At 38.7% G+C, this 23,176-nt stretch overlaps 1 protein-coding gene across 6 annotated transcripts in view; it reads left to right on the forward strand.

The window, feature by feature from the left end:
* Positions 1-23,176, forward strand: part of CYFIP1 (cytoplasmic FMR1 interacting protein 1) — an 85,308-nt gene that overhangs the window by 34,591 nt on the left and 27,541 nt on the right. For 4 of the 6 annotated variants that reach the window (XM_051608601.1, XM_051608602.1, XM_051608605.1 and 1 more), the window contains exons 13-23: positions 526-651; positions 918-1,084; positions 2,483-2,630; positions 4,478-4,631; positions 5,854-6,010; positions 6,574-6,670; positions 6,990-7,066; positions 7,162-7,270; positions 7,828-7,947; positions 9,683-9,882; positions 17,264-17,351. In XM_051608601.1, the coding sequence (XP_051464561.1) occupies positions 526-651; positions 918-1,084; positions 2,483-2,630; positions 4,478-4,631; positions 5,854-6,010; positions 6,574-6,670; positions 6,990-7,066; positions 7,162-7,270; positions 7,828-7,947; positions 9,683-9,882; positions 17,264-17,351 (1,443 nt within the window). The other 2 variants (XM_051608603.1, XM_051608607.1) reach the window with 2 other exon arrangements.

The raw sequence follows: 23,176 nt of genomic DNA on the forward strand, positions 1-23,176 counted from the left end.
TAATAGAGCTGTTTCCACATCTTTAAGCCTAGCAAACATAAAAAAAACAAGCAAAAACCTGTGTAGTTTTCCAGTTGTCCTTTGAATTCTAAATGAGAATATTTGGCCAAGCTGGAATCTCCAATTTTTGTGTGTGAGATAGATTTTTTTTTTTTTTGTTACGCTCTTTGATCTCTCCATGTTTCTCATGCTTGAAGAAACTTTTGCCTAAACTAGCATTTGCTCAGTAAAAAAATACCCTGAAGTGCATTACCAACTGAGTGTGAATTGCTTTTTTGAGCTAATAAGGGATCTATGGCTTTCAAGAAAATTTTTTAGGCCAATTATTGTTTGGCATTGCACGAGATAGTAGATTCTGCCTTTATGCAGGTTTTGAGAATAGTACCAAATACCATTTTTCAGCTATTCTTGAAAACTCTGGAGTATTTCTTAAAGAATGTTGTGTATGTTTAGCTATGTTTCGTATTTCTCAGTCCTTTTTTCCTCCCTCCCATTGTTTTTCTCCTTATTCTGTGTGAACTGCAGTATTCTTGGAAGCTGGTACACCCAACTGACAAATATTCTAATAAAGATTGTCCTGACAATGCAGAAGAATATGAAAGAGCAACAAGATACAATTATACCAGTGAGGAGAAGTTTGCTTTGGTTGAGGTAAGATAAATATATTTTTACTGGGATTTTCCAAGTGTTCTGTACAAAGGAGAACATTTTCTATAAGCATTTTCTACACCCAGTGCAAAAAGACAGCATGCCCTTTGTTGACTCTGAAAGCCACATTTAATATGTAGGAGGAGCACAGAAAAACTATCCTTTATCTATTGGAACTTGTTAACCCCACTTTTCCAATTTTTAAAAAGAGGGCTTTTTGAACAGTTGTACAAACAAAATAAGAAAAATACACTTCTTTTTTTTTGCAGGTGATTGCCATGATCAAAGGTCTTCAGGTGCTTATGGGAAGGATGGAAAGTGTTTTCAATCATGCCATTCGCCATACCATTTATGCAGCTCTTCAGGACTTTGCCCAGGTCACGCTTAGAGAGCCATTAAGACAAGCCATTAAGAAGAAGAAAAATGTGATTCAGAGGTAGGGTTCTTGTTTTCATCTTCTCCTCCTGTGTTCTTTCCCCCAAATCTTACTAAATTTGTTGCATAATTGCAGAGCTGTTAAATTTTGCCTCTTTAAGTCTGTACTGCCTTACTAGTCTGGTATTCAAAGTTAGCTTGGTTGAATATGTACTGGGTGTTGAAGAAGTCTGAAGTAAAAAATGAATGGCTGCCACCATGGCTATGGTAAGAGCACAGGTTGTCTGGAGCCACTTAGGACTACCACAGGAAGTCTTGTGTTCCCCCTAGTTTATTTTTATTTCAAGGAAAAACAGGCACTGCAGTACTGAAAGCAAGACTAGTATTTTTCTTTTGAAGAAAGGTGGTACTGTCCACCTTCCTTGTGATTCCAGTGTTTCCTCTCCTTGTGTTTCATGCTTACATACCATCCCATAGTCTTTATTTCTGCCCTTTTAGCATCCTGCCTTCTTTCTCAGCTTCTGCTGCTTTTGGCTTATTAGCCTTAAACTTATGCTCCAAGTGCTCCATCTGCCCACATTGGTTGTTGGCATTTCCTGACCTTATTTTTTTTGTCTCTAATTATTTGCTTTTCATCTTTGTTTACCATTTGTTTAATCCCATGTTTTGTTGCAAAGCTCTTAGAGGTGAAAATCTTTGACTTATTAGGCCATTGCTGAATGCTTTGGTACTGCCACAAAAGTTCCATCATAAGCTAAAAATAAACAAATTACTCCAAATTACCAAGCTTGCCAGGGAGTCTTTTTGTCCCAGGGACTTTTCATGAAAAAGGAAACTAGTATTTCAAACCTGCTTGGATCTGGGAGGAGCCATTTTTTTAATCATTCAGTATGACATAGGATATGGCTGGCTGTGTTCCTGGCAGGTATCTGAAGTCCAGTTCACTATCTGGAGTTAGGAGTATGAAGCTGTTTGTATTAACTCCAGCTGAATTCTGGAGTTCTGCTGGAAACAGGAACTCTGCTGCTTCTTTTCATTTCAAGCCAGAATGATCTCTCTTTAGTTTGGTTAGTAATCTGCTTTGGTTTGATTGAATAGTCTGCTTTTTGCAGTTGAGGAGAACAAAATGGCTTGATGTGTTTGTGGAAGATCCCAGAGGTGGATCTTGACAAGTGAGTTTTGTCTCTGGTGAACCAGGTTCAGGGGTCACCTTTCTTCTGGCCGAGGAGAAGGGCTCTGGACTATCCTTTTTGATAAACATTGCAGAGCAATAGTTTTGTAGATGTGGCATTCTTGAAGTTGTTTGTGAAATCATCTGTGGTTTCTCTGAGTTACCCCAGGCTCCTGAATGCTGTTGCAAAGTTTCTGTGCTTGTGGAAGAGTGCTTAAGAGAACAAAATGTTGCTCATCAGTGCATTTGGATGTTTAACAGTCTGAAGTTAACGTGGATTGTGTTCAGTGTTTTGCAGGCCATCAGAAAGACAGTCTGTGACTGGGAAGCTGGTCACGAGCCATTCAATGACCCAGCTCTCAGGGGAGAGAAGGACCCCAAAAGTGGTTTTGACATCAAAGTCCCAAGGCGTGCAGTGGGACCCTCCAGCACTCAGGTATTTTCCTGACTGGTGGTTGTGGTATCTGTCGACAATTATTGCATGAAAGGTTTTGGTGTTTTGGGTTTGATGTTTTTTTTGTTGTTGTTTGTTGGTCTTCTTAATGCTAAACATTTACTTTGATTAGATTTATATTTACAAAATTATGTATACTTAACCAAAATCCTCTGGGTTGCTCTTACTTTCTACTCTGATGCATAATTTTTCCAAGTGTTCAATATCCTTAATTTGACTTCATGGGAAGAAGTATTTTCTCATTGAGCTCCTAATGTTTTTTACATAACATTTTTAAACTATTTGAATTATTTCCTTGCCTGAGTCCCATCTCTGGTGTGACTGGTGGATTTTTTTTTTTAATTAAAACCCATTATTGAATAGATATCTATGTAGTTTGAAAATAAGTTTGAAATATAAATGATTGCCTGTAAAATATGGGAGAGTATTTGACTTCTGACAAGATCAGTAATGAATGTTAAAACTGCTCCCCAAAATCTATTTAATCTGCTGCTGCTGCTAAAACAAGGTATTTCAAGTGCGTTTTCTGTGGTAGTCATTGAAATTCCATACCTAGATGCTTGTTCTTGTTACCTCCATATAATTCTCTTCTTTTATTTTCTTTGTGGATTTGTTTGGAGAGTGTATGGTCTGGTATTCATAGCTCATCTGAGAAAATGAGGTACTGAGCACTTTGCGTGAAAAATTGAAGGCAACTGTGGTTTGTAAAGACAATCTTTCAATACCTAAAATCTGTGGGAAGAGAGCATGTATGGGTAATAATCTTGGGTAAAAGAATAATTGCTGAAATTGTGGTAAGATATGTTCAATGATGATTTTGTTTTGCGAATTGGAAAAAAAAAATGTTTGATTTTTAATTTTCTGGGGAAAAAAATAAGTATCACCACCAGTGTGCTTCTGCTGTGCTTGGGGCTTTGTTTCACTGGCTGCAACAGGCTGTTTAGAGTACATGGTTCTGTCTGCTTTTTCTGCTCTTGGGCTGGCACACTTGTCTGTCTTGGCTGACAGGAGGAAGGGAGGTCGAATATATTTATTTTTAGATAGGTTTTTCTGACTTTCATGCAGTTCTAAAATGTCTATGGAAGAACCGGTAATACTTGGAAATCTTTGCAAAATAATTTGAGAGGCAAATGGCTCTCTGAGCATCCTCTGAAATGAATGGGAACTTTTCCCTTTGCTTGAGGGAGCACCGGATTGCAGTGGTCATTCTGAGCAAGAAAACCTTTCTGTGTGTCCTCTGCATGCCCTCTGTGCTGTTTTACAGTTTTAACAAACTAACACGTTTTTCTCTGCTTCTGTTTCCCCTTCCTTATTTACCCATGTGTTTTTATTAACGGATTCTCTCTCCCCTGCCTGCCCCTGTCTGTTGGTTTTTAGCTCTACATGGTTCGCACTATGACAGAGTCCTTGAACTCTGCTGAGCTGTTGAAGCAGCTCAAGTCTCTGGGATTGGAAAAGCTATTGCATGTGACACACAAGTTTCTGAGGCAGTCCTACATCTATCCGCCTCTTTTAAACTTTGGTGGTAAGACATTACTTATTACTTTTCCTTTTTGTGGTGATACGAACTGTTCCACTGCAAATGGTCTGCTGCTGAGTGTCAGTGAAGGTCCCCTTGGCATGGGCAGGCATTTGTGCTGGTGCATAGGGTAGTGTTGCATCTGCTCCTCTCTCCTGAAAGCCTTTTACCCACACGGTGCCAGTTTTCAATTTGAAGTGGAGCAGTCGCTTACTGGTAGTAATTCTCAGTGTTGCTCAACTAATGTACCCTGTGTATTTTCCTTCCCCTCTCCCCCTTTCCACCACAATTGTTTCCTTTAATGATACAGCTTTACATGGTGAGAACTATGTTAGAGTCCCTCATTGCTGACAAAAGTGGTTCCAAGAAAACCTTGAGAAGTAGCCTTGAGGGGCCCACCATATTGGACATAGAAAAATTCCATCGCGAGTCTTTCTTCTACACTCATTTGATAAATTTCAGTGGTAAGATATGTAGATGATCAGTGTCCAGCTTAGCATGTCCTAACACCTCTAACACCGACCTGGGAAATGTTTCCGATTGCCTAAGTCAACTTACCTTGGGTTTATTTATCAAAAGCCTTGGTCTGTCCAAACTTGTTCTCAGACATGATATTCAGTATTGTGGTGGGATTTTTATTTTGACTTGTTGCACATTTGTTTATAATGCGTCAAATTTCATATTGTAACCTCCCTTTTCTATTTTTTTAATGTACGTATTTATATAAACAAGGGACAGATAAGCCTATGCACATTGAAATTTTAAAAAGGAAGTAGTTTTGGGTTTTTGGGATTTTTTTGTTTGTTTGTTTTTGTTTGAAGTACAGAGCAAACAAATTCTCTGTTGTGGTAAATTTGATGTCATTTCACTACTCTTACTATTCAGTTAATTGTAATCGGAAACATACTGTCCTAAAGAATTCACCTACTGACATTGAATGTATCTAGTCTTTGTCATCACCATGCTGTGTTGTCTTTTGTTTTTGTTTTGCTGCTGGACTCCTTTACCCTTTAGAAGGGGGAGCCTGTTAATGGCAGTCATAATGCTACTGGGGAACAGCACTTCCAAAGGTCTTAAGAAGATCTTAATGTAAAAAAAAAAATAAATAAAAATCATTCCTGTTTTGGTTCCCAAGCCTTCTGCAAAAGAAGGCTTGTGCCAAGTGTTCTCTGGAGAGGTGGGATGCATACCTCCATGCCCTTGGCAGCAGCTTTAGAATCTTTTTTGTTTTAATCCCTCCGTGTGTTTGTCTTGTCATTTCCTGCCCATCTAATCAACGTGAACATGTGGAGTGATTCAGTCCTCCAGAGGGAGAGATGGTACTGGTGAATACGGTACAATTTTGTCTCCTTTGCCTGTTGCTTCCCGAGTTCATTGTACAGCTTTCTCAGCCCCAAACTGAGAAACTGGTGCAGACAGATTTTCTCATTAACTGGTAGTGTGGTCCACTTCCACCCTTTTTTCTGTAATAAGGCACCACTTTGTGGACTGACATGGAGTTAAAAACTCTTAGAAAAAGTCATGGGCTTTATATTTTGAATTTGGTTTACATATTTGGCCTATGTGACTAGCTCTAGTGACTCACACCTGCTTTTTTTGTTTCACATTACATCATCAGAATCACAGTTGTATTGTTCCTGATGTAGTTCTATAAGAAGAATAATTCTTCTTTATTTATTCTGAAAGAAACCCTGCAGCAATGCTGTGATCTGTCCCAGCTATGGTTCAGGGAATTCTTCTTAGAGCTGACCATGGGCAGAAGAATCCAGTTTCCCATTGAGATGTCCATGCCTTGGATTCTGACGGACCATATTTTGGAGACCAAAGAGGCATCAATGATGGAGTAAGACCTACTTGTGCTCCTCTACGGAATGATTACTCTTAATTCTGGCCATTCCTTTTTGTAATGTTACTGCTTTAATTTGTTTTTAACAAACTGTCACTGAGAAGGTATTCTACATCTTTATAAATTTTCCCTTTTACATTTGCCAGTTTCCAGATTCTGAAAGTTTTCTTTTTGAAGTGAATAATCAAAATATGAAACCATTCAGTAGAAGTATTATTGTACCAGCCAAATATATATTGTTCCCTGAGTGAGTTCTCCTTACTTACTCCTCAAAGATGTTGAATATAAAATACATAGTAGTAAAAGCATAGTTCCATTTAGATGGAAAGCTACATCTAGAAAACAAATTTCAGACTGCAAACTTTATCTATACAGTTTCTGGAACTAACTCAGTGATATTTTTTATATAAACTCAAACAAAACAAAAATAAATCCTGTTTGAATGTACCATGTATAGATTACAATATTGACGGGCTTACATCATCTTAACTGCACCATCCTAAAGAATCATAAGCTCTGTAGACCTGTAACTTTTTTTTTTAATCTTCTTTTTCATTCAGGTATGTTCTGTATTCTTTGGACCTTTATAATGACAGTGCTCATTATGCACTTACTAAATTTAAGAAGCAGTTCCTCTATGATGAGATTGAGGCAGAGGTAAAGTAACCTTATCTACCAGAGAAGAACAGTCTGAATGTGAAAATGATGCTAAAGTTCAAGACCTGCTATAAGAGATATAAAATAATTGGAGATTATAAACTGAGAAGAAAGAGCAGAGGATGGGTAACTGGTTGGGTGATAATGTTGTAAAGAAACCTCACATTAATGCTGAAAACTGAATACCATCTTCTCTTGTACTGGAAAATACAGATGTGTTCACTTTATTAATTATGTTTGTTAAACAGTGGGAGATCTTGGATAAGCTTCTCTTTTTTGCCTTTAAGTACCTCTAAATGCAATTTTTTTTCCCTCCAAGGTAAACCTGTGTTTTGACCAATTCGTCTACAAGCTGGCAGACCAAATATTTGTGTATTACAAGGCAATGGCTGGCAGGTAGTGCTATTCCAGTAGTGGGGACTTCTGTTCATGCATTTCTGCTCTGTTTTGCTGCCTAATATACTTGAAGCATTTTCTTCCTTTCTCAACAGCCTGCTTCTGGATAAACGGTTACGTTCGGAATGCAAGAATCAGGGAGCCAGCATTCAGTTGCTGCAGTCCAACCGCTATGAGACGCTGCTGAAACAGAGACATGTCCAAGTGAGTTAGCTCCTACTCTGTTGTATTCCAGTTGCTTGGAAATTTCTCAGTGGTGTTGGTTTATGTAGGTAAATGAAACTCTTTCCAGGCTTTTTATTCTGTCATCGAAGTGGCGTAACTGACATTTCAGATCAGCTTTTTTGTGATATGAAGGAGTAAATTAAGGAAAAAAACCTTAAAAGGTCCTGTTTGAATGGAAATGTCTGTTGCAGTTAAGCAAACACAAGCCAAGTAGGAATGTCATGTGTTGTAGAGTTGTCTTCCTAGAAACATGCTTTGCCAGTTTTCAGTATGTTGTCGTCACAGTCTCATGGAAGCATAAAATGCTGATTTAAATGCTTAGATGTAAATACGATGTGTCATTTTACTTCTTTTTGTGATAATTGGGGTGTAAATTGCTGTACTAACTTTGTTAATGAATTTATAATTTTGTCTGTCTGCTTTGCTTCTGCGTGTTCATGATGTGAAAGTCAGTTTGTGGGCTCTCATAGTCCTTGTGCAGCTCGTCTCGTAGTTTGACTTCCAGTTCAAAATTTGATGGCATTTTTTTTCTTTAGCTCCTTGGTAGGTCAATAGATCTGAACCGACTGATCACTCAGCGGATTTCAGCAGCCATGTACCGGTCAATGGAATTGGCAATTGGTCGATTTGAAAGTGAGGATTTGACTTCCATTGTGGTGAGTGTTGTGTTGGGTTGCAGTTTGGCTAGAGCACCGACACTGCAACTGCGGTCTAGGGTCTAGTTTTGTTTTGGTTTAATTTATATTTGTTTTGTCTAATTTTATTATTTTTTTTCTCATTGAGATTTATAGATATCTAGCCTTTTTTTTTTCCTTATACATCTGTTTGGGTTTTTTTTAATGGCAGAAGCTTTGCTAGAGGTCCTCCAAGTATTTTCTCAGCAAATAGTTGTACAGTCACTTCTGAAAGGAGAAGAGGCTGAAAACTTATTTTATCCTAAACCTTAGTTGAGTAAGTGGAAAATAATTTAAGCAGTCTTATTAGAGACGTAACAAAACTTTTCCCTCTGATATTCTGTTTTAATTCTTCTGTAAGTATGAAATAATACAATGCTATGGTTGAAGTTTGTCTGATTTACCCTTGCCAGAAAAGCACCTTAGTCCTGCAAAAGGCACTCTTTTAGTCATCTCCAGCTACGTCAGAAATTACACTGGTTAAGAGAAACTGTTGATGGTGTGCTTCTCAGGTCACAGGTTCTCACTCTTCTTTGAGTTAGAAAGTGGCAGGGCTAAGATGTTGTCTCTCCACCATGCTCCTGCCTTCCCCTGCCCCCTTTGTTTTTTCTTTTGTGTAATGCAAAATAATTTCTGCCTCAGTGCTTTCCTCTGTGAGAAACTTAAACTAGTAGCTTAACTAATCAGAAATTTCTGCTGTTTTTCAAGCTAAATTAACTAAATGAAAGTATTTAAACGACTGAGCAATTTTTTTTTCCCCCGCAGATAGGACTCAGTGCTGAAATAATAATCATAGTGGTTAGTTTTCCTTAAAGTAACTGTTATTCACAGGTTTGAAAAAGCCTTTGAAACATGGACCAATTAAATCTGACAGCACTGTATGGGTAGATGACCAAAAGTTTGATGCATGGCCAAACAAAGCCACTGGATATTCCTTTACTGGGTCATTGCACAATAGCCTTTAAAAGCAATGCCTGGTTTTTTCTGAAGTGAGAGGTTATGTTCTTTGTGTTTGGTGTTTTCAGTGTCTGATGTCAGAGATGGATGTATTTTATTTTACCTTTTTTACTTTTATTGAAAGTGCCAGAAACCATATCAGGCATTTCTTGTCAAGAGGAGAAATGTTTTGAAAGGCAGTGCTCGTATATAGTTGTGTTATCTGGAGCTAGTGATTCCATGCATACCTTCATAACATTTGTAAATGTCTGGTCTTTCATTGCATCTTAGTACATTCTTTACTGGAGTAAACTATGAGAAGGATTTATGGAGAATGTGATGTTATCACTACTAGTTCTACTACAAAAGTTATTTTACCAGAGCCCTGCTGAGCAGAAATTACTTTGTGATAGCTTGTAAAGTAGGAAATGGAGAAGGTGCTTCTTGGCCTGTGTCTCACCACACTTACATGTTGGAGTTATAACTTTTGCTCAGTGGAAGAAGAGTTGGCACAAATCTGGTTTTGGGATCCATCTGCAGTGTGGACTGATTTTAATGAATACTCTTCAAGTCTCAGAGGGTTTTTGTGGGAGATGGTTACAAAACAATCCCAAGATCACTGAGCCTTTCCAGCTGATTAAAATAAGAGACTGGCAGAGAGTCAGTTATTAATTTTTACTTCTTTCTGGTCTTCTATTCGGTCAAGGTTATTTATGTACTTCATTGAGTTCTCTACTTTATTAAATGCACTACTCATTTTCTTATTTCTTGTTTTTTATAGGAGCTGGATGGCTTGATAGAGATAAACAAAATGACTCACAAGCTTCTGAGTAGGTATATGACCTTGGACAGCTTTGATGCCATGTTCAGAGAAGCCAATCACAATGTGTCAGCCCCTTATGGAAGAATCACTCTTCATGTCTTTTGGGAACTCAATTATGATTTCCTTCCAAACTACTGCTACAATGGATCCACTAACAGGTTAGTATGGCAGCCTTTTGTTTGCAGCAGTTCTTCTGCTACCCTCCTGCAACTTCTTTCCTAGCAAACGCTGACAAGTCCATCTCTGTTCATTCAGTGTGTTTTCCACTTCTTAGGCTTTACTTGAAATGAAGCTGCATGAGTCATTTTGCTAAGTGCTGTCAAATGTATGAAAGCCTGTTATTTGTCCACAATAGAAGTCAAATGTAACCACAGCATCCAAATTCTGACATTTTAATGACTTAGCTACAATATGCTGAAAAGTAAAGCGTGTCCAAAAATACCCCAAAGTGCGTATCAGGAAGATATTTTGGCAAACAGGATCGTCAGCTGTGAGACAATGGGAAAAAAATGATGTTCCTGATTCTCTGTTAATGTGAAGAAAAGCATCGTTTACTGGAGAAGGGAAGAGTTCAGTGTTCTGAATTACAGTTGCAGCCTTTATGGACACTGAGTAATGGAAATAGAAAGAGGAATGTAGAATCTGAAGTTTCAATGAGTGGAAGGCGCAGTGCTTGGGACTTTGCATTTCTGGGCTTCCTGCTCATGTGCTGGTTTTAGGATTTGTGTTGCTTTTAGCCTTTACTCAGATTTTTGTTTAAGCACTATGAATTGACAGTAAAGTGATACTGAAAATTGAGCTGTAGGAAAAGGAAGAAGACTGTTCTCATCTCTCACTGTCTCCTTGGAGAGCTTTCACTGTCTGACATGTTCCATGATGGTTATGTTGCATTTAGATCCAAGATTCTGTCTCTAGAAAAAAGAGTGGTTTTTTGGGACTGTTTTAGCTAAGAAACTTCTGTTAGATGAATCTGTTTATATAGGAGAGTTGAATGTATTTCCAAGGAAGCTACTGTGTATCTGTAGATCAGTATTGGAGTATTCAGTGCGACGTATTAGGAATCACATAAGTATTATAGTAAAAGAAAATCTTGATGGATTGCTGATCTTTCACCTGCCAGCTATAATGAAAGACATTCAGTAGCTCCTGTAGCAATTCAGTCTGTGTTCGTCCTGACTCTAAGGAATGCTGTGCTGCAGACCACAGTGCTTGGGAAGTGAGCATGGAATGCCAAAGGACGCTAGCAGGATTCTGCTGCTTGATGGTTTAAAAACTGTAAGCAGGAATTGAGTTAGGTTGATCCTTAAGCTTCTCAGGTAATTAATTACTTAGTTTAAGACATGATAAAAGGAACCAGGTCTTAAGTAACATGTACCATTTGTCCAGTTTCTTCACAGAATTGCTCTGGTTTCAGTCAAAAAAAGCAATGTGGATAGAATTAACCTGTGTGTTGTGCTCACTATGTAGGGCCTGTGAATACTTCTGCTGGGAGAAGGTACAGCCCTTTCTAGCCCTTTTATAGTTCTTGAGCACATTCATTACGTCTGTTTGTGCCTTGCTGTTAGTATGAACTTTAAATTGATGAGCTGTACAGGTTATTGTGTGCAAATACAGGAGTACACAGTGAGGAGCTCTGTGAGAGCTGCTAGTTTAATTCCTGACTGTTGTTAGGTAATGTCTTGCATGAAAACTCTATCTAAACAAGAGAAGAGAAGTAAAAATGAAAGACTGGAAGGAAGAAAAATTAGTCTAAGGAAAAGCAGAGAGGTGCCTTGGTGGTGAGGATATTGGAGGTCCAGCTCCCAGGAAATGTATAAAACTTGGGGCTTGCAATTCATTAGTTTGGCTGAAGCCTAGGTAGGTGTAAAGGTCCTTCTTTTAAAGTTAGAGTTTTGGTCAGATTAACTTGTATCCAGTACCTTTTGAAGCTCTTTTCCCAAGAATGTCTGAATGTGATGATGTCAAACGTTTGCAAAAGACTGTTTAGAAACTGAGCAGGTTTGATTCAAAGACTAGGGCTATCCACACTGAAGTACTGAAACATGTTGCATGTTTAATTATTTGGGACTTAAGAATTTTTTTTATATCTGATAATGTACTGAGATTAAATAACGAGGCTGCTATTAAAAGATTTGTCAATTTAATAATTGCAGTTACCAGTTTTCTGAAATTAGTCTTATTAGTGCTGGCCAGCTGTGCAGCTATGTCCAGAATGCACAACAGTTTGTGCAGAAGGAATAGGGAGATAAGCAAGGGGACTTCTGCAGGTGGGCAATTAGCAATGAAGTCGAAGGGTGTTTTTAATCCACCTGTTACGGATCAGCAAAGAAAGAGAACAAAACTTTTGGATAATAGCATGAGCATATGAACTGTAAGTGAGCTCAAAGGCCAGAGTCCTGAAGCCAGCAGCAACCATGCAGACGCTAAGTTTGAAAACAAGGGAGGTGATTTTTCACGCAGGAAATGTGCCAGCCTCTCAGATCAATCAGGTGTTTCTGTGAAACAAAAATGGTGGTATGCTAGTCCATTTTTGGCTGTTTACAGGGGTTTTTTTTATTTCCCCATTGCTTTGTGCAGTCCTTTTTTTAAAGCTACGTGAGGTTTTGGCATTCATGATGTGCTGTAGTAAGGAGTCTGCAGTGAAGCTGTGTGCTGCATGAAAAGGTATCTCTTATGTTGCTCTCAGGCTGTTGCCTGCCAGTTATACTGAAAGTAACTGTCAGCAGCTGTTTCCCGTTTGTTGTCTTTTCTGTGCTGCTTGAGATTTATTTTAAGAGCTCTCTCTCATGTTGGTCCTCAGTTGCATGTTTTTCTATGCCAAAGGTGTTTCCACACCAGGAATCTTTCATGTTTATGCCCAAATCTGTACTTTTTTCATTCCTTTGTATCTTTCTGGAGTTCAGAGGACTAGGGCTGTCCAAGGACATCTTCCAGATTTTTATTCTTTGTTCCTTTTCCACCATCTGTACTGTTCCTTTTTTCTGCCTTAATTTCCTTCACTAATTCTAAGCTGACCTTTTCCTTTCATGATAGTATGTTTTGCTTTCAGGGCTAACAGAAGAGCAAGTGTGAGATGGCCTAGACATTTCTTTGGATTTATGATTTTCTGTGCTTTCTTGACAGAAATTATTTGAGCTTCCTGAGACAGCAGTCAGACTCCATTTCCTCTCATTATCTAAATCTGTATTCTCTGCTAAAAATTCACTTGTATAGCACTCTTCCAAATGCAGGATGACAGTTTTTCTTCTGAAGATACAGATTTATCACAGAATGAACAAAAAGACTAGCTTTTTATTTTTCGATCTTCCTGCCTGCCTTCCCGTTCCTTTTCTGAGTTCTCTGTCTTCCTTGTGCTGCTTTTAAGGCTAGTTTTCACAAGAGAACAGCTGTGTCTTCTTGTCTTGCATATACTCTGTGATAGTTGCTGTTCAGAAAAATTTCCAGCACTTTCAGGCATTGCTGGAAAAAACCTGAAAAGCAGCACTGGCAGTGAAAACTACCTAGTTTCTGCTACAAAGAGCCAAATGGTGCAGTTATAAAGCCTGATGCAAAGTAGTCAAATACTCCATCAAATTTGACAACAAACACCTTATCTTTCCCCACCTACAGAATAATAATAATAATAATAATAATCATCATCATCATCATCATCATCATCATCATCATCATCATCATCATCATCATCATCATCATCATCATCTTTCTGCCTATTAGAAATGTGATAGCATCCTCTGTTTTGTCTGCTATTTCCTCACGCTTCCATTTGTAGCCTCTGGTTCTCCCTATCTTGACATTCATGTTCAAGGAGGGTGAGTTAGATCTAGCATTCACTGAGAGGTGTGGGGCTACCCTTCAATCTGGTAGACAGAACAAGCTAGTTTGAGAAGGCTGTGGAAGTGTTTATGCCAATTGGACAGAGAGGTGCAGAGGGACACTTTCTGTAGGAGCTGAGATGGAGGACTGTGATCTTACTCCTGAGATGAAGCTCAGGAAGTTTATGAATGAGATTGTCAGTCTGAGTTGGTGCCTGTAATAGCAAGGAAGTGAACTCATTGACTGAAGTGGTCTCTTGCAGATTTCTCCATATTTTCTTAAGTAGATTATGGTAATTAGAAATACAGAATCATTTAGGTTTGTTTGTAAAGTGCTCCCTATGTAATCCTTCCTGGTAGGTATCATGGAAGCACCAGTATAAAATTATTTGATCCCTAAAATATGTGGGGGCTCACATTGTCCTTTAGCAATCAGTGTTGCAAAGCTTTGGGAAACTAGGAGGCTTTTCATCTACTTAATCTACTTTGTCTGCTTGCAACCTGTGTTGATTAAAATGGTTACATTGCTGTGAGATCATCAACACTGATTAAAAATGGAAAGATCTGATTATCTTGGAGTATGCCAAAATCTGCATCCAGCATTATCTGAGGGAAGGCAAAAATCTGCCTAGCTTTTAGCATTGATATTCAAAGAGCTTCAGTCCTTCAAAGAGATGTTTCTGTTTCTTGGAGGAGGAGCAGGAAACCAACCAGCAGAATGTCAAAAACAAGAGACACACACACACACACGTTGAATAAGTTTGAATAGCAGATTATAGGATCACAGAATATGCTGAGTAGGAAGGGACCCATCAGGATCATTGAGTCCAACTCCTGTCCCTGTGTAGGGCACACCATGTGCCTGAGAGTATCTCCTTTAAATATACATCAGCAAAAATCCTAGATGAAATGGTCCAAAACTGGAATTGTCAAACTGAATAAAACTACACTGCAGTTATTAATTGTTATGTCTGGGCTCAGATACTGTGTAGAATTCATATAGATTATTTTGGCAGAAAAATAATGGACTAAAATATTGCAGATTTATATTTAGCTCTTGACATATTTAATGACATATTGTCAAGATAAGATCTAATGTAAAGTGTTATTAATATTTTATCTTCTTGCAACTTCAAGAAAGAGATGCTGATAAAGGCTTCTATATAGCCCTTAGTTTTGAGAGAAGAAACCTCTAGTATTTATCTGAATGATATGCTGGGATTAGTCACAAACCTGGAACAATGCAATGTCTTTTCCCTGTTGGACCCTCTTTACTTAGCCATAGCACCACCATAAGCTACCAACTGTCCCATGTGCCCACTTCCTTTTCTTAATCTCCTTCTTCCTTTCTTAGCATCTTTTCCCCAACTCCCTCAAGAAAATATAAAATAGGTGCTTGCTTGCTCTTTAAGAAACCTTTAAGGTTATTTTGCTACTATTCTAAAACATTAGAGATGGAGAAACCCCCAAGAATGTAGAGAAGCACTGGGGAACACACAAGAGTTATTTGTGGTTTTACAGAGCTAATGAAACTTAAAGACTGTTTCTCAGAAGTATTTCTCTGGTATTTGATTTCTGAGGCAATGATTTCTTCTCAATCCAAATACAGTCTGACTCTCCCGGACACTAATGACACTGTAGTTCAAATATATTAATAATACGATGACTTTTAAAAAAACAGAGTAATAGTTACAGCTTCCCAAGTCATGGGATGCAGCCATATTCATATTCTGTAACACTCTTCTCCTTGTGAGAGTTTAAATTTAACAATAACCAGCTCTTGCCCAGTATGTCTGCACACTGAAGCCTAGTCTTACCTCAAATGACATGGTATTTCTTTCATTACAAAGATTTTCTTAAAGCTTGAAAATTGATGTCAGTTTAAAAAGGAATAGTATCTGGGGAGAGAGAAGGGGGAATAGAGTAATCTCTGAGGCTGTCATATGTTGCAGATTACTTTGAATTCCATCAGATGTTTACAACATTGCTGGTAAAATCATTAATCAAGTATCTGTGCAGAGAATAGATTCAAGTAATCTCAAGAGGGAAGTTTTCAGTTGCTATGCAAGTGAGAAGGGGGAAACTTGTGAACTGGGGAGATGTAAATGTAAGGAGATTTAAATTTTATATATATGTAGATATATATAGTATCAAAAATAATACATGGATTATCTTTTTTTTTCCTCAAAAGCTCTAAATGAAAACACATTCTGAATTCGAGCAAGTACAAGTACTTTTTGGTAAAACAGGGCTAAAATACACTTGAATAAGTAGCTGAAATGGTGGGTGTAGCTATTTTTGAACAAGTTAAAAAATATGGAAAACCTTGTTCTGAAGCTGTAGATTCTCACAAGAATGATTCCGATTACTCAGAAATAAAACACAGTTGAAATAATTGTGAGCAACATGATACAATTTATACATGTTTAAGTGAAACAATTTTTTATCAGCATGGTTGTTGGGTTTTTTTTTTAGCTAGAAAATGGATGTATTAAGAATTAAATTTCTATGTTCTTTCTAGGAAAAATTACTAATAAATCATTTATTTTGTATGTTGATTAAATTCTAACATACTTTAAGCACAAACAGGTGAAGACACTCTTGTATCTTAGGACATTATAATGTACTGCAAACTTAATTTCCTGAAATCTTTTCCTAGATGCACTTATTTTACTCAGCTACGGCTTAGAAAAGCCTGATCTGATAAAAACATTTGATGTACACTTCTTAAATAGATGTTTTTCCTCTTCCTTGTGTATATACAGCTTTGCACAATTTACCAGGAAATCCTTTATGTCAATTTAAAAAATAAAGTAGCCGTCCAACCCATAAACACACCAACCAATAACCTTGCACAGTTCAGTAAACATGAGCAGAATCAGAATTGTAATAGACATTGATTAAATTCTTTCTGCACTAAAACTGTAGTGCTGCAAAATGTGCATTGCACAGTTGACAGACAACATTAGGGAGTAAGTCTGTGCTGCTTGTTCGTGTGAGGACTATGCCTGCAGAACTCTGCCCAAGCACCGTTCATCAACCACTAGGGCCCTCAGTTTGGAGGGGCCTGATTGATCCTGTCTGTTGCAGTCCTCTGGATCTTTGTAGTTCTATTGTCAGCCTCTCAATGATATACAAAGGTAAAACCAAACACGATTTGTAGTGGTACGTGTTTGTGCTAAAGTATGATCCAAGCTCTGAAACATTTAATTTTTCTACAAGGATTTTACCCTTCCTCCTGACCTTTTCTTAAAAGGTATTAACCTAAAGTATTCCACCTGCTGTGAGTTTCTTTAGGGTGAAGAAGCTCCAGATTATTAAATAGAAATGTCGTGTTCTTGTTTTGGTGTAGTTCATTCTGAAAGGACATAATTTTGGAGGCACAAGGAACTTTCTTGCTTTCTGTGGGAGGCTATTCCTACTTTGTTAGTTGCTTCTCTTTTTGGCTGGGCTGGGCTAGAGTAGTGGTGAGAAATATTTTGGGACCCTGCACACCACTGGAAGAAAGGGTCCTGGTAAGTGATGGACAACTGCAGTATGATTTGTGTCCAGGCTTTTGGGCAATGCAGGCTTATGTGTGTCCCCAGTTTCAACTTGGGCTGAAACGCTACCAGTCTGGCTTTGATTTTATATGTGGGCAAAAGCAGTATTATACAGAATAAGGTGCATTAGGTGCACATCTACTATTGTAAGTATAATTAATGAATTCTTTAATTTGTTTTTATAGGTTTGTTCGGACTGTGCTTCCATTTTCTCAGGAGTTTCAGAGAGATAAGCAGCCTAATGCACAGCCGCAGTATCTCTATGGATCAAAGGTCAGATTTAACTCCCTTTATTTTTATGTTTTGCTAATGTTTAAAGGTATCTTTTTACTCATAGAAATAACTGTGTAATCTGAAAGTTAAGAAAAATTGACTCAAATACATTTTGTGAGTAATTTAAGTTCAACATACATTTTTTTTTTCAGACTGCGGTGAAGCTCACCATATGTTTCAGCCAAAGTGCAAGTGATTAGTCTGATGGTTAGTCTTATCTGACATAGCTAAAAATAAGTCCTTCTCTCAACCACCTTGCATTGCACAGTTGCTTATAGTGGCAGAGCAGACTCAAATAAAAGATTAATTAGTCATCTGGTGAAGTGAGAACAAGAGCCCATCTTGGGTGCAGCTGCTCCCTTGTTACAGTGATGAATACTGTGATGGCAGGAGAAAAGGGACCAGATAGGAAAAACTGGTTCAGATGCTCTTTGACTTTAAAGGAATATAGATTCTCACCATCCTAAACTCTCAGATACCAAACTGCTTAAATTATTAAAAAAAAAAAAAAAAAAGTAGCTTTTCTTTGGCATCTTCAACCTGAGGACCTCAAAGTTGATCTGATGATCCTGGCCTTCTGGCCATCTCATCTCCTGTATTAACATCATCTTTCCTGCTTTGCAGATTAGGACTACCTAGAAGGTTTGTGCAAGTTTTCAACAGAAGTGCACATGACATGCAGTCATGTACTCTGTGCCTTAAGGCACAGTACTGAGGTTGGAAAGGAGCTTACATGGGTGACAATTAGAGAGAGTACTTGCCACAAGAGAATAGTTGTGGAGCTACCCGAGTGAGGAAAGTTAGCCTCTATTCACAGGACCAGTGCTATGCTCATGTGTGCAGTATTGGATGTTAGAGGGTTTATTCTCCCTAATCACTGCAGGTTTATTTTAGGTACACTTCAGAATAATTACTGGATCCTTAATGACAGTAAAAGGCATAATAAATTAATATACATCTGCATTTTTAATACTCAGTCAGAAATATTGATTTACGTCCAACAGTGGTAAAAAGCAACAGTGTGGTGTCTTCAGCAAACCGTTTGAGAAATATTTAACAAGATGTCACTCTTAATTTTGCATTGTTTTCTTGAGTATCAGGGGTGCAAAATCAAAATATGGAAAAGATAAAAATAGAATTATGATTGTTGACTAAAAAAAGTTATAAAATCATGTACTCAGTTAGCATTGTAATTTATACAATTGCACTGTCATTTTCATGTTTAGCTAATTTCATTAACTAGCTCCTACTTAAACGTGAGCATAATTAGTCCTTGTCTTACTGTTAGTTTCTGCACATAGTATCTTGGTTATATGGTGTGGCGCCTGTAAAGTGATTTGCCCAGCAAGCTTGGTTTTGGGAGTTGAAGACATAGCTCGGAAGTTACAAATATCTGCTGCATTTGTAAAACTTTCATGTGAAGGAGGTAGAAAAAGATTCATGTGTCTTTAATGTCGAATGTAACAGCTGATTGTCTGGTGCTGTGAATAGTGTTTTATATAATTGTTATCCAACAGTGAAAGGTAGATTATAAAAAAAGTGGGATTTTCTTACATTAGAGTTATTGTGTTCCTTACTATTTTAGGAATTCACCAGATGCAGTGTAAAGAGCAAAAACCCCACTGAATTTAGTAGAGATTGCTAACTTAATTTACCTAAGTGATGATACAGTAGGGTGAGTGACAGAGGATTAACTGGGGAACACTTTTTTTATCAGTCAGTTTATATTATTAAAATGAGTTTAGGAAGGTATACTCTGAGAGTTATACATTTTCAGAAATGTGGTTATTTTTCTGTAAGAGAAGGAGCAATCGAGGGGGTTCTTAGAAACATTTCTGGAGCAAGTTTCATAATTAGATATGCCTATAATAGTAAATATTCCTAACTCTGTAGTTTTTAAGTTTTACACGAGTATATTTTAATTCTTGATTCAAACGTATTTTGGAATTGAGGATATCTGAATGGAATTTTAGGAGGACATTTCTACTGTACAGAGCAAGTAACAGATAGTAATTTACAGACAGTGGAAGAGGCTGCACATTCTATCTTGTGATATAATTGCATAATGTAGTTCTGTACTATATAGCCAGGCTTGTCACAGAGCACATCCTTGTTTGGGTCGTTAATTATTATACTGTTGAATTGCTTCCTGACTGAGTAATGATTGAGTATGGACTAGATATGTATTTTTTATTTTTATTTTTTAAGTTGTTGTACTAAAGATACTCAGGTGAGCACTTTGTATTGATCATATAGCCAAGGAATATGACTTTTCCTTACTGGATTTTTTATCATTTGGTTTGGGTTTTTGAAGATTTTTGGGCTTGGATTTTTATGGGTTTTTTAGCAATGCATGGTGTTTAATTAGATCAGAGAATCTTATGAGTTGGAAGGGACCTCGGAAGACCATCCAGTCCAACCCCCCTGCCAGAACAGGGTCACCCAGAGCACATCACACAGGAAGGCGTCCAGGCGGGTTTTGAATGTCTCCAGAGAAGGAGACTCCACAGCCTCTCTGGGCAGCCTGTTCCAGTGCTCTGTCACTCTCACAGTAAAGAAGTTCTTCCTGATGTTCACATGGAACCTCCTATGCTCCAGTTTGCACCCACTGCCCCTTGTCCTATCACTGGACATCACTGAAAAAGCCTGGCTCTGTCCTCCTGACACTCACCCTTTACATATTTGTAAACACTGATGAGGTCACCCCTCAGTCTTCTCCAAGCTAAAGAGACCCAGCTCCCTCAGCCTTTCCTCATAAGGGAGATGTTCCACTCCCTTCATCACCTTTGTGGCTCTGCACTGGACTCTTTCAAGCAGTTCCCTGTCCTTCTTGAACTGAGGGGCCCAGAACTGGACACAATGTTCCAGATGCGGCTTCGCCAGGGCAGAATAGAGGGGGAGGAGAACCTCCCTTGACCTACTAACCACACCCTTTCTAATGCACCCCAGGATGCCATTGGCCTTCTTAGCCACAAGGGCACACTGCTGGCTCATGGTCATCCTCCTGTCCACCAGGACCCCCAGGTCCCTTTCTCCTACCCTGCTCTCCAGCAGGTCAGCCCCCAACCTGTACTGGTCCATGGGGTTGTTCTTCCCCAGATGCAAGACTCTGCACTTGCCCTTGTTGAATTTCATCAAGTTTCTCCCCACCCAACTCTCCAGCCTGTCCAGGTCTCACAGAACAGCCTTCTGGTGTGTCAGCCACTCCTCCCAGTTTAGTGTCACCAGCAAACTTGCTGAGGGCACACTCTGTTCCCTCATCCAGGGCGTTGATGAAAATACTGAACAGTACTGGTCCCAGTACCGACCCCTGAGGGACTCCACTAGTCACAGACCTCCAAGTAGATTCTGTCCCACTGACCACAGCTTTCTGACTTCTTTCCTCCAACCACTTCACAGTCCACCTCAGTACCCCATCATCACACTTCCCCAGTTTAGCTGTGGGGATGCTTTGGGAGACTGTGTTAAGTGCTTTACTGAAATCAAGATAAACATTCACTGGTCTACCATCATCTATCCACCTGATTATATCCTCATAAAAAAGGCTATAAAGTTGGTCAAACATGACTTCCCCTTGGTTAAAACCATGTTGGCTGCTCCTAATGACCCCCTCATCCTTGATATGCCTAGAGATAGTGCCAAGAACAAGCTCTTCCATCACCTTTCTGGGGATGGAGGTGAGGCTGACTGGTCTATAGTTACCTGGGTCCTCCTACTTGCCCTTCTTGTAGACTGGAGTGACTTGCTTTCCTCCAGTCCTTAGGCACTTCTCCTGTTGCCCATGACTTACCAAAGATGATGGAGAGCGGCCTAGCAATGACCTCCACCAGTTCCCTCAGCACCTGCGGGTGCATCCCATCTGGACCCATCGATTTATGGATGTCCAGATTGCTTAACTGATCTCTAACCCTATCCTCATCTACCAAAGCAAACTCCTCCTTTATGCTGACTTCCTCTGGGGCTTTAGGGATCTGGGGCTCCTGGGGAGAGTCTGCAGCAGTAAAGACAGACGCAATGAAGGCATTCAGTACCTCTGCCTTCTTTATATCCTCTGTCACCAGGGCACCCCTCTCATTCAGCACTGGGCCTATATTGCCTCTAGTGTTAGTTTTGTCAGCTGTGTCCACAATTTCCATCACATCAAAGGATTTCTAAGCAGGTATCTTAATCCGATTGGGAAAACAGAAACCCATAGATAAAACTTACTTCTCCTGGCTGACATGGGAGCAGAGCTGTTGGGTGGGAAGGAGCTGACCTGCAACAGTTCATCAGACTTTTAAGTGAGCTGGAGTATTTTAAAATCTCATTGAGCGTGGTCATTGAAATCCCTTTACTCAGGTGAAATGTGTGTAGTACTAATGAAATTAATATTATCAGATTAAAATTTGGTGATACGGGCTGGAGGCATAAAGTACTTAATAATCTACATATAAGAAAGAGTCTCTCTTTGAAATTAACTTTGCCAAGTACTTAATTTTATACAGGTTGTGTAGACCACAAGTGAAGAGTTTCCTCTCTGGCTTACACAGTATTTTCCAAAGATTATCATGTTTGTATGTCTTTGCATTTTGTAGATGCTAACTCATTTCTTTTGTTAAAAAAGATCCTTTTGGAAAATGCTTCTCAATATGAATATAATTATTTTTTAATCTGGTGCTGGTGCACAACTTAACATCAGTTTGCACTATGTTGCATCTTGTTACCGGTTTAATAATCTCTTATAATGTTGTTTTTGCCCTTACTAAATCACTGTTAAAACTGGACACTGAACTTCCAACAAACAGAATTTGCCGGAAAGAACCTGAGTGAATGTGTAATAAAACTTTCTGATCAAGAGGCAGAGAATCATGTAGCTCTATGAGTGTGTGGTGGCAGGAGTTCTTCAAAACCAGTACAGAAGTTAGAGGACACTTTATGCACTGCTCCTTTGTGGCAGGTGCAAGATGGTCCTTTGCTCGTGAGCTGATGTGAATGTTTATCTAAGTAGAGTGCAGCAAGCTCCTTGGGTGGAATGGTTTTTATATTTAGATGAGGTAAATCCCATTCCTGGGAGCACTTATTTGCCTTCTCAATCTGATACATTTATGTGCCTTTCTGTATATATGTGTTTGTGTATAAATAACATAAATTCAGTAGGTGAATTGCCTCAAAACTGCTTTCAACTGAACTGCTTCTTGTTCTCAGTATGGTATATATATGTGTGTATAACACATAAACGCATGTAAATATATGTATTTGGACTGCCTTAAAACCCACATCTAAAAGAGATGCAGAGAAGTAAGCAGGTTTTCAAGGGCAAACATGTTGGCAGAGATGAGATGGTGTCTCTTGGCTCCATCCGTTTAACATTAAAATATTCTTTTTCTTCAGTGAAATCCTAGTCAAAAAAGTGTCACCTTTAATTTGATTACAAGATAATTTTAAAACATTTTATTCGCCCAGCTGCCCCTTTCTGGCAATAAACCTGTAGTGTTGGCTTCATGCTCTGAAGAGAGCTTCTGCATGTCTGTTTCGTGAAGCACCTTCATTCCAAACAGCAGTGAACCATTGCCATCTTCGCAGTTTATTTAAGAGACAAAGAAAAACACGAGTCAGCTGGAGGAAATGCTATGTAGGGGATGGAAAACACGTTATTTCTAACTTCACACAAAAAAGACGCCTTTTGAAGTGTTTTCTGAAAGTAATCCCCCCGTTCAGCACATGTTTCTGTGTGTCATAGCTATCCTAGTAGAAAAAAAGTAAAGACAACGTGTCAAACCTGTGCCAGCTCATGTCTTCCCAGCCATAAGTGAGCTGACGTCTTTCACAAGTTATGGGAAATGTTG

Source organism: Apus apus, chromosome 1 (genome assembly GCF_020740795.1).
Source record: "Apus apus isolate bApuApu2 chromosome 1, bApuApu2.pri.cur, whole genome shotgun sequence".
Lineage (NCBI taxonomy): Eukaryota > Metazoa > Chordata > Aves > Apodiformes > Apodidae > Apus > Apus apus.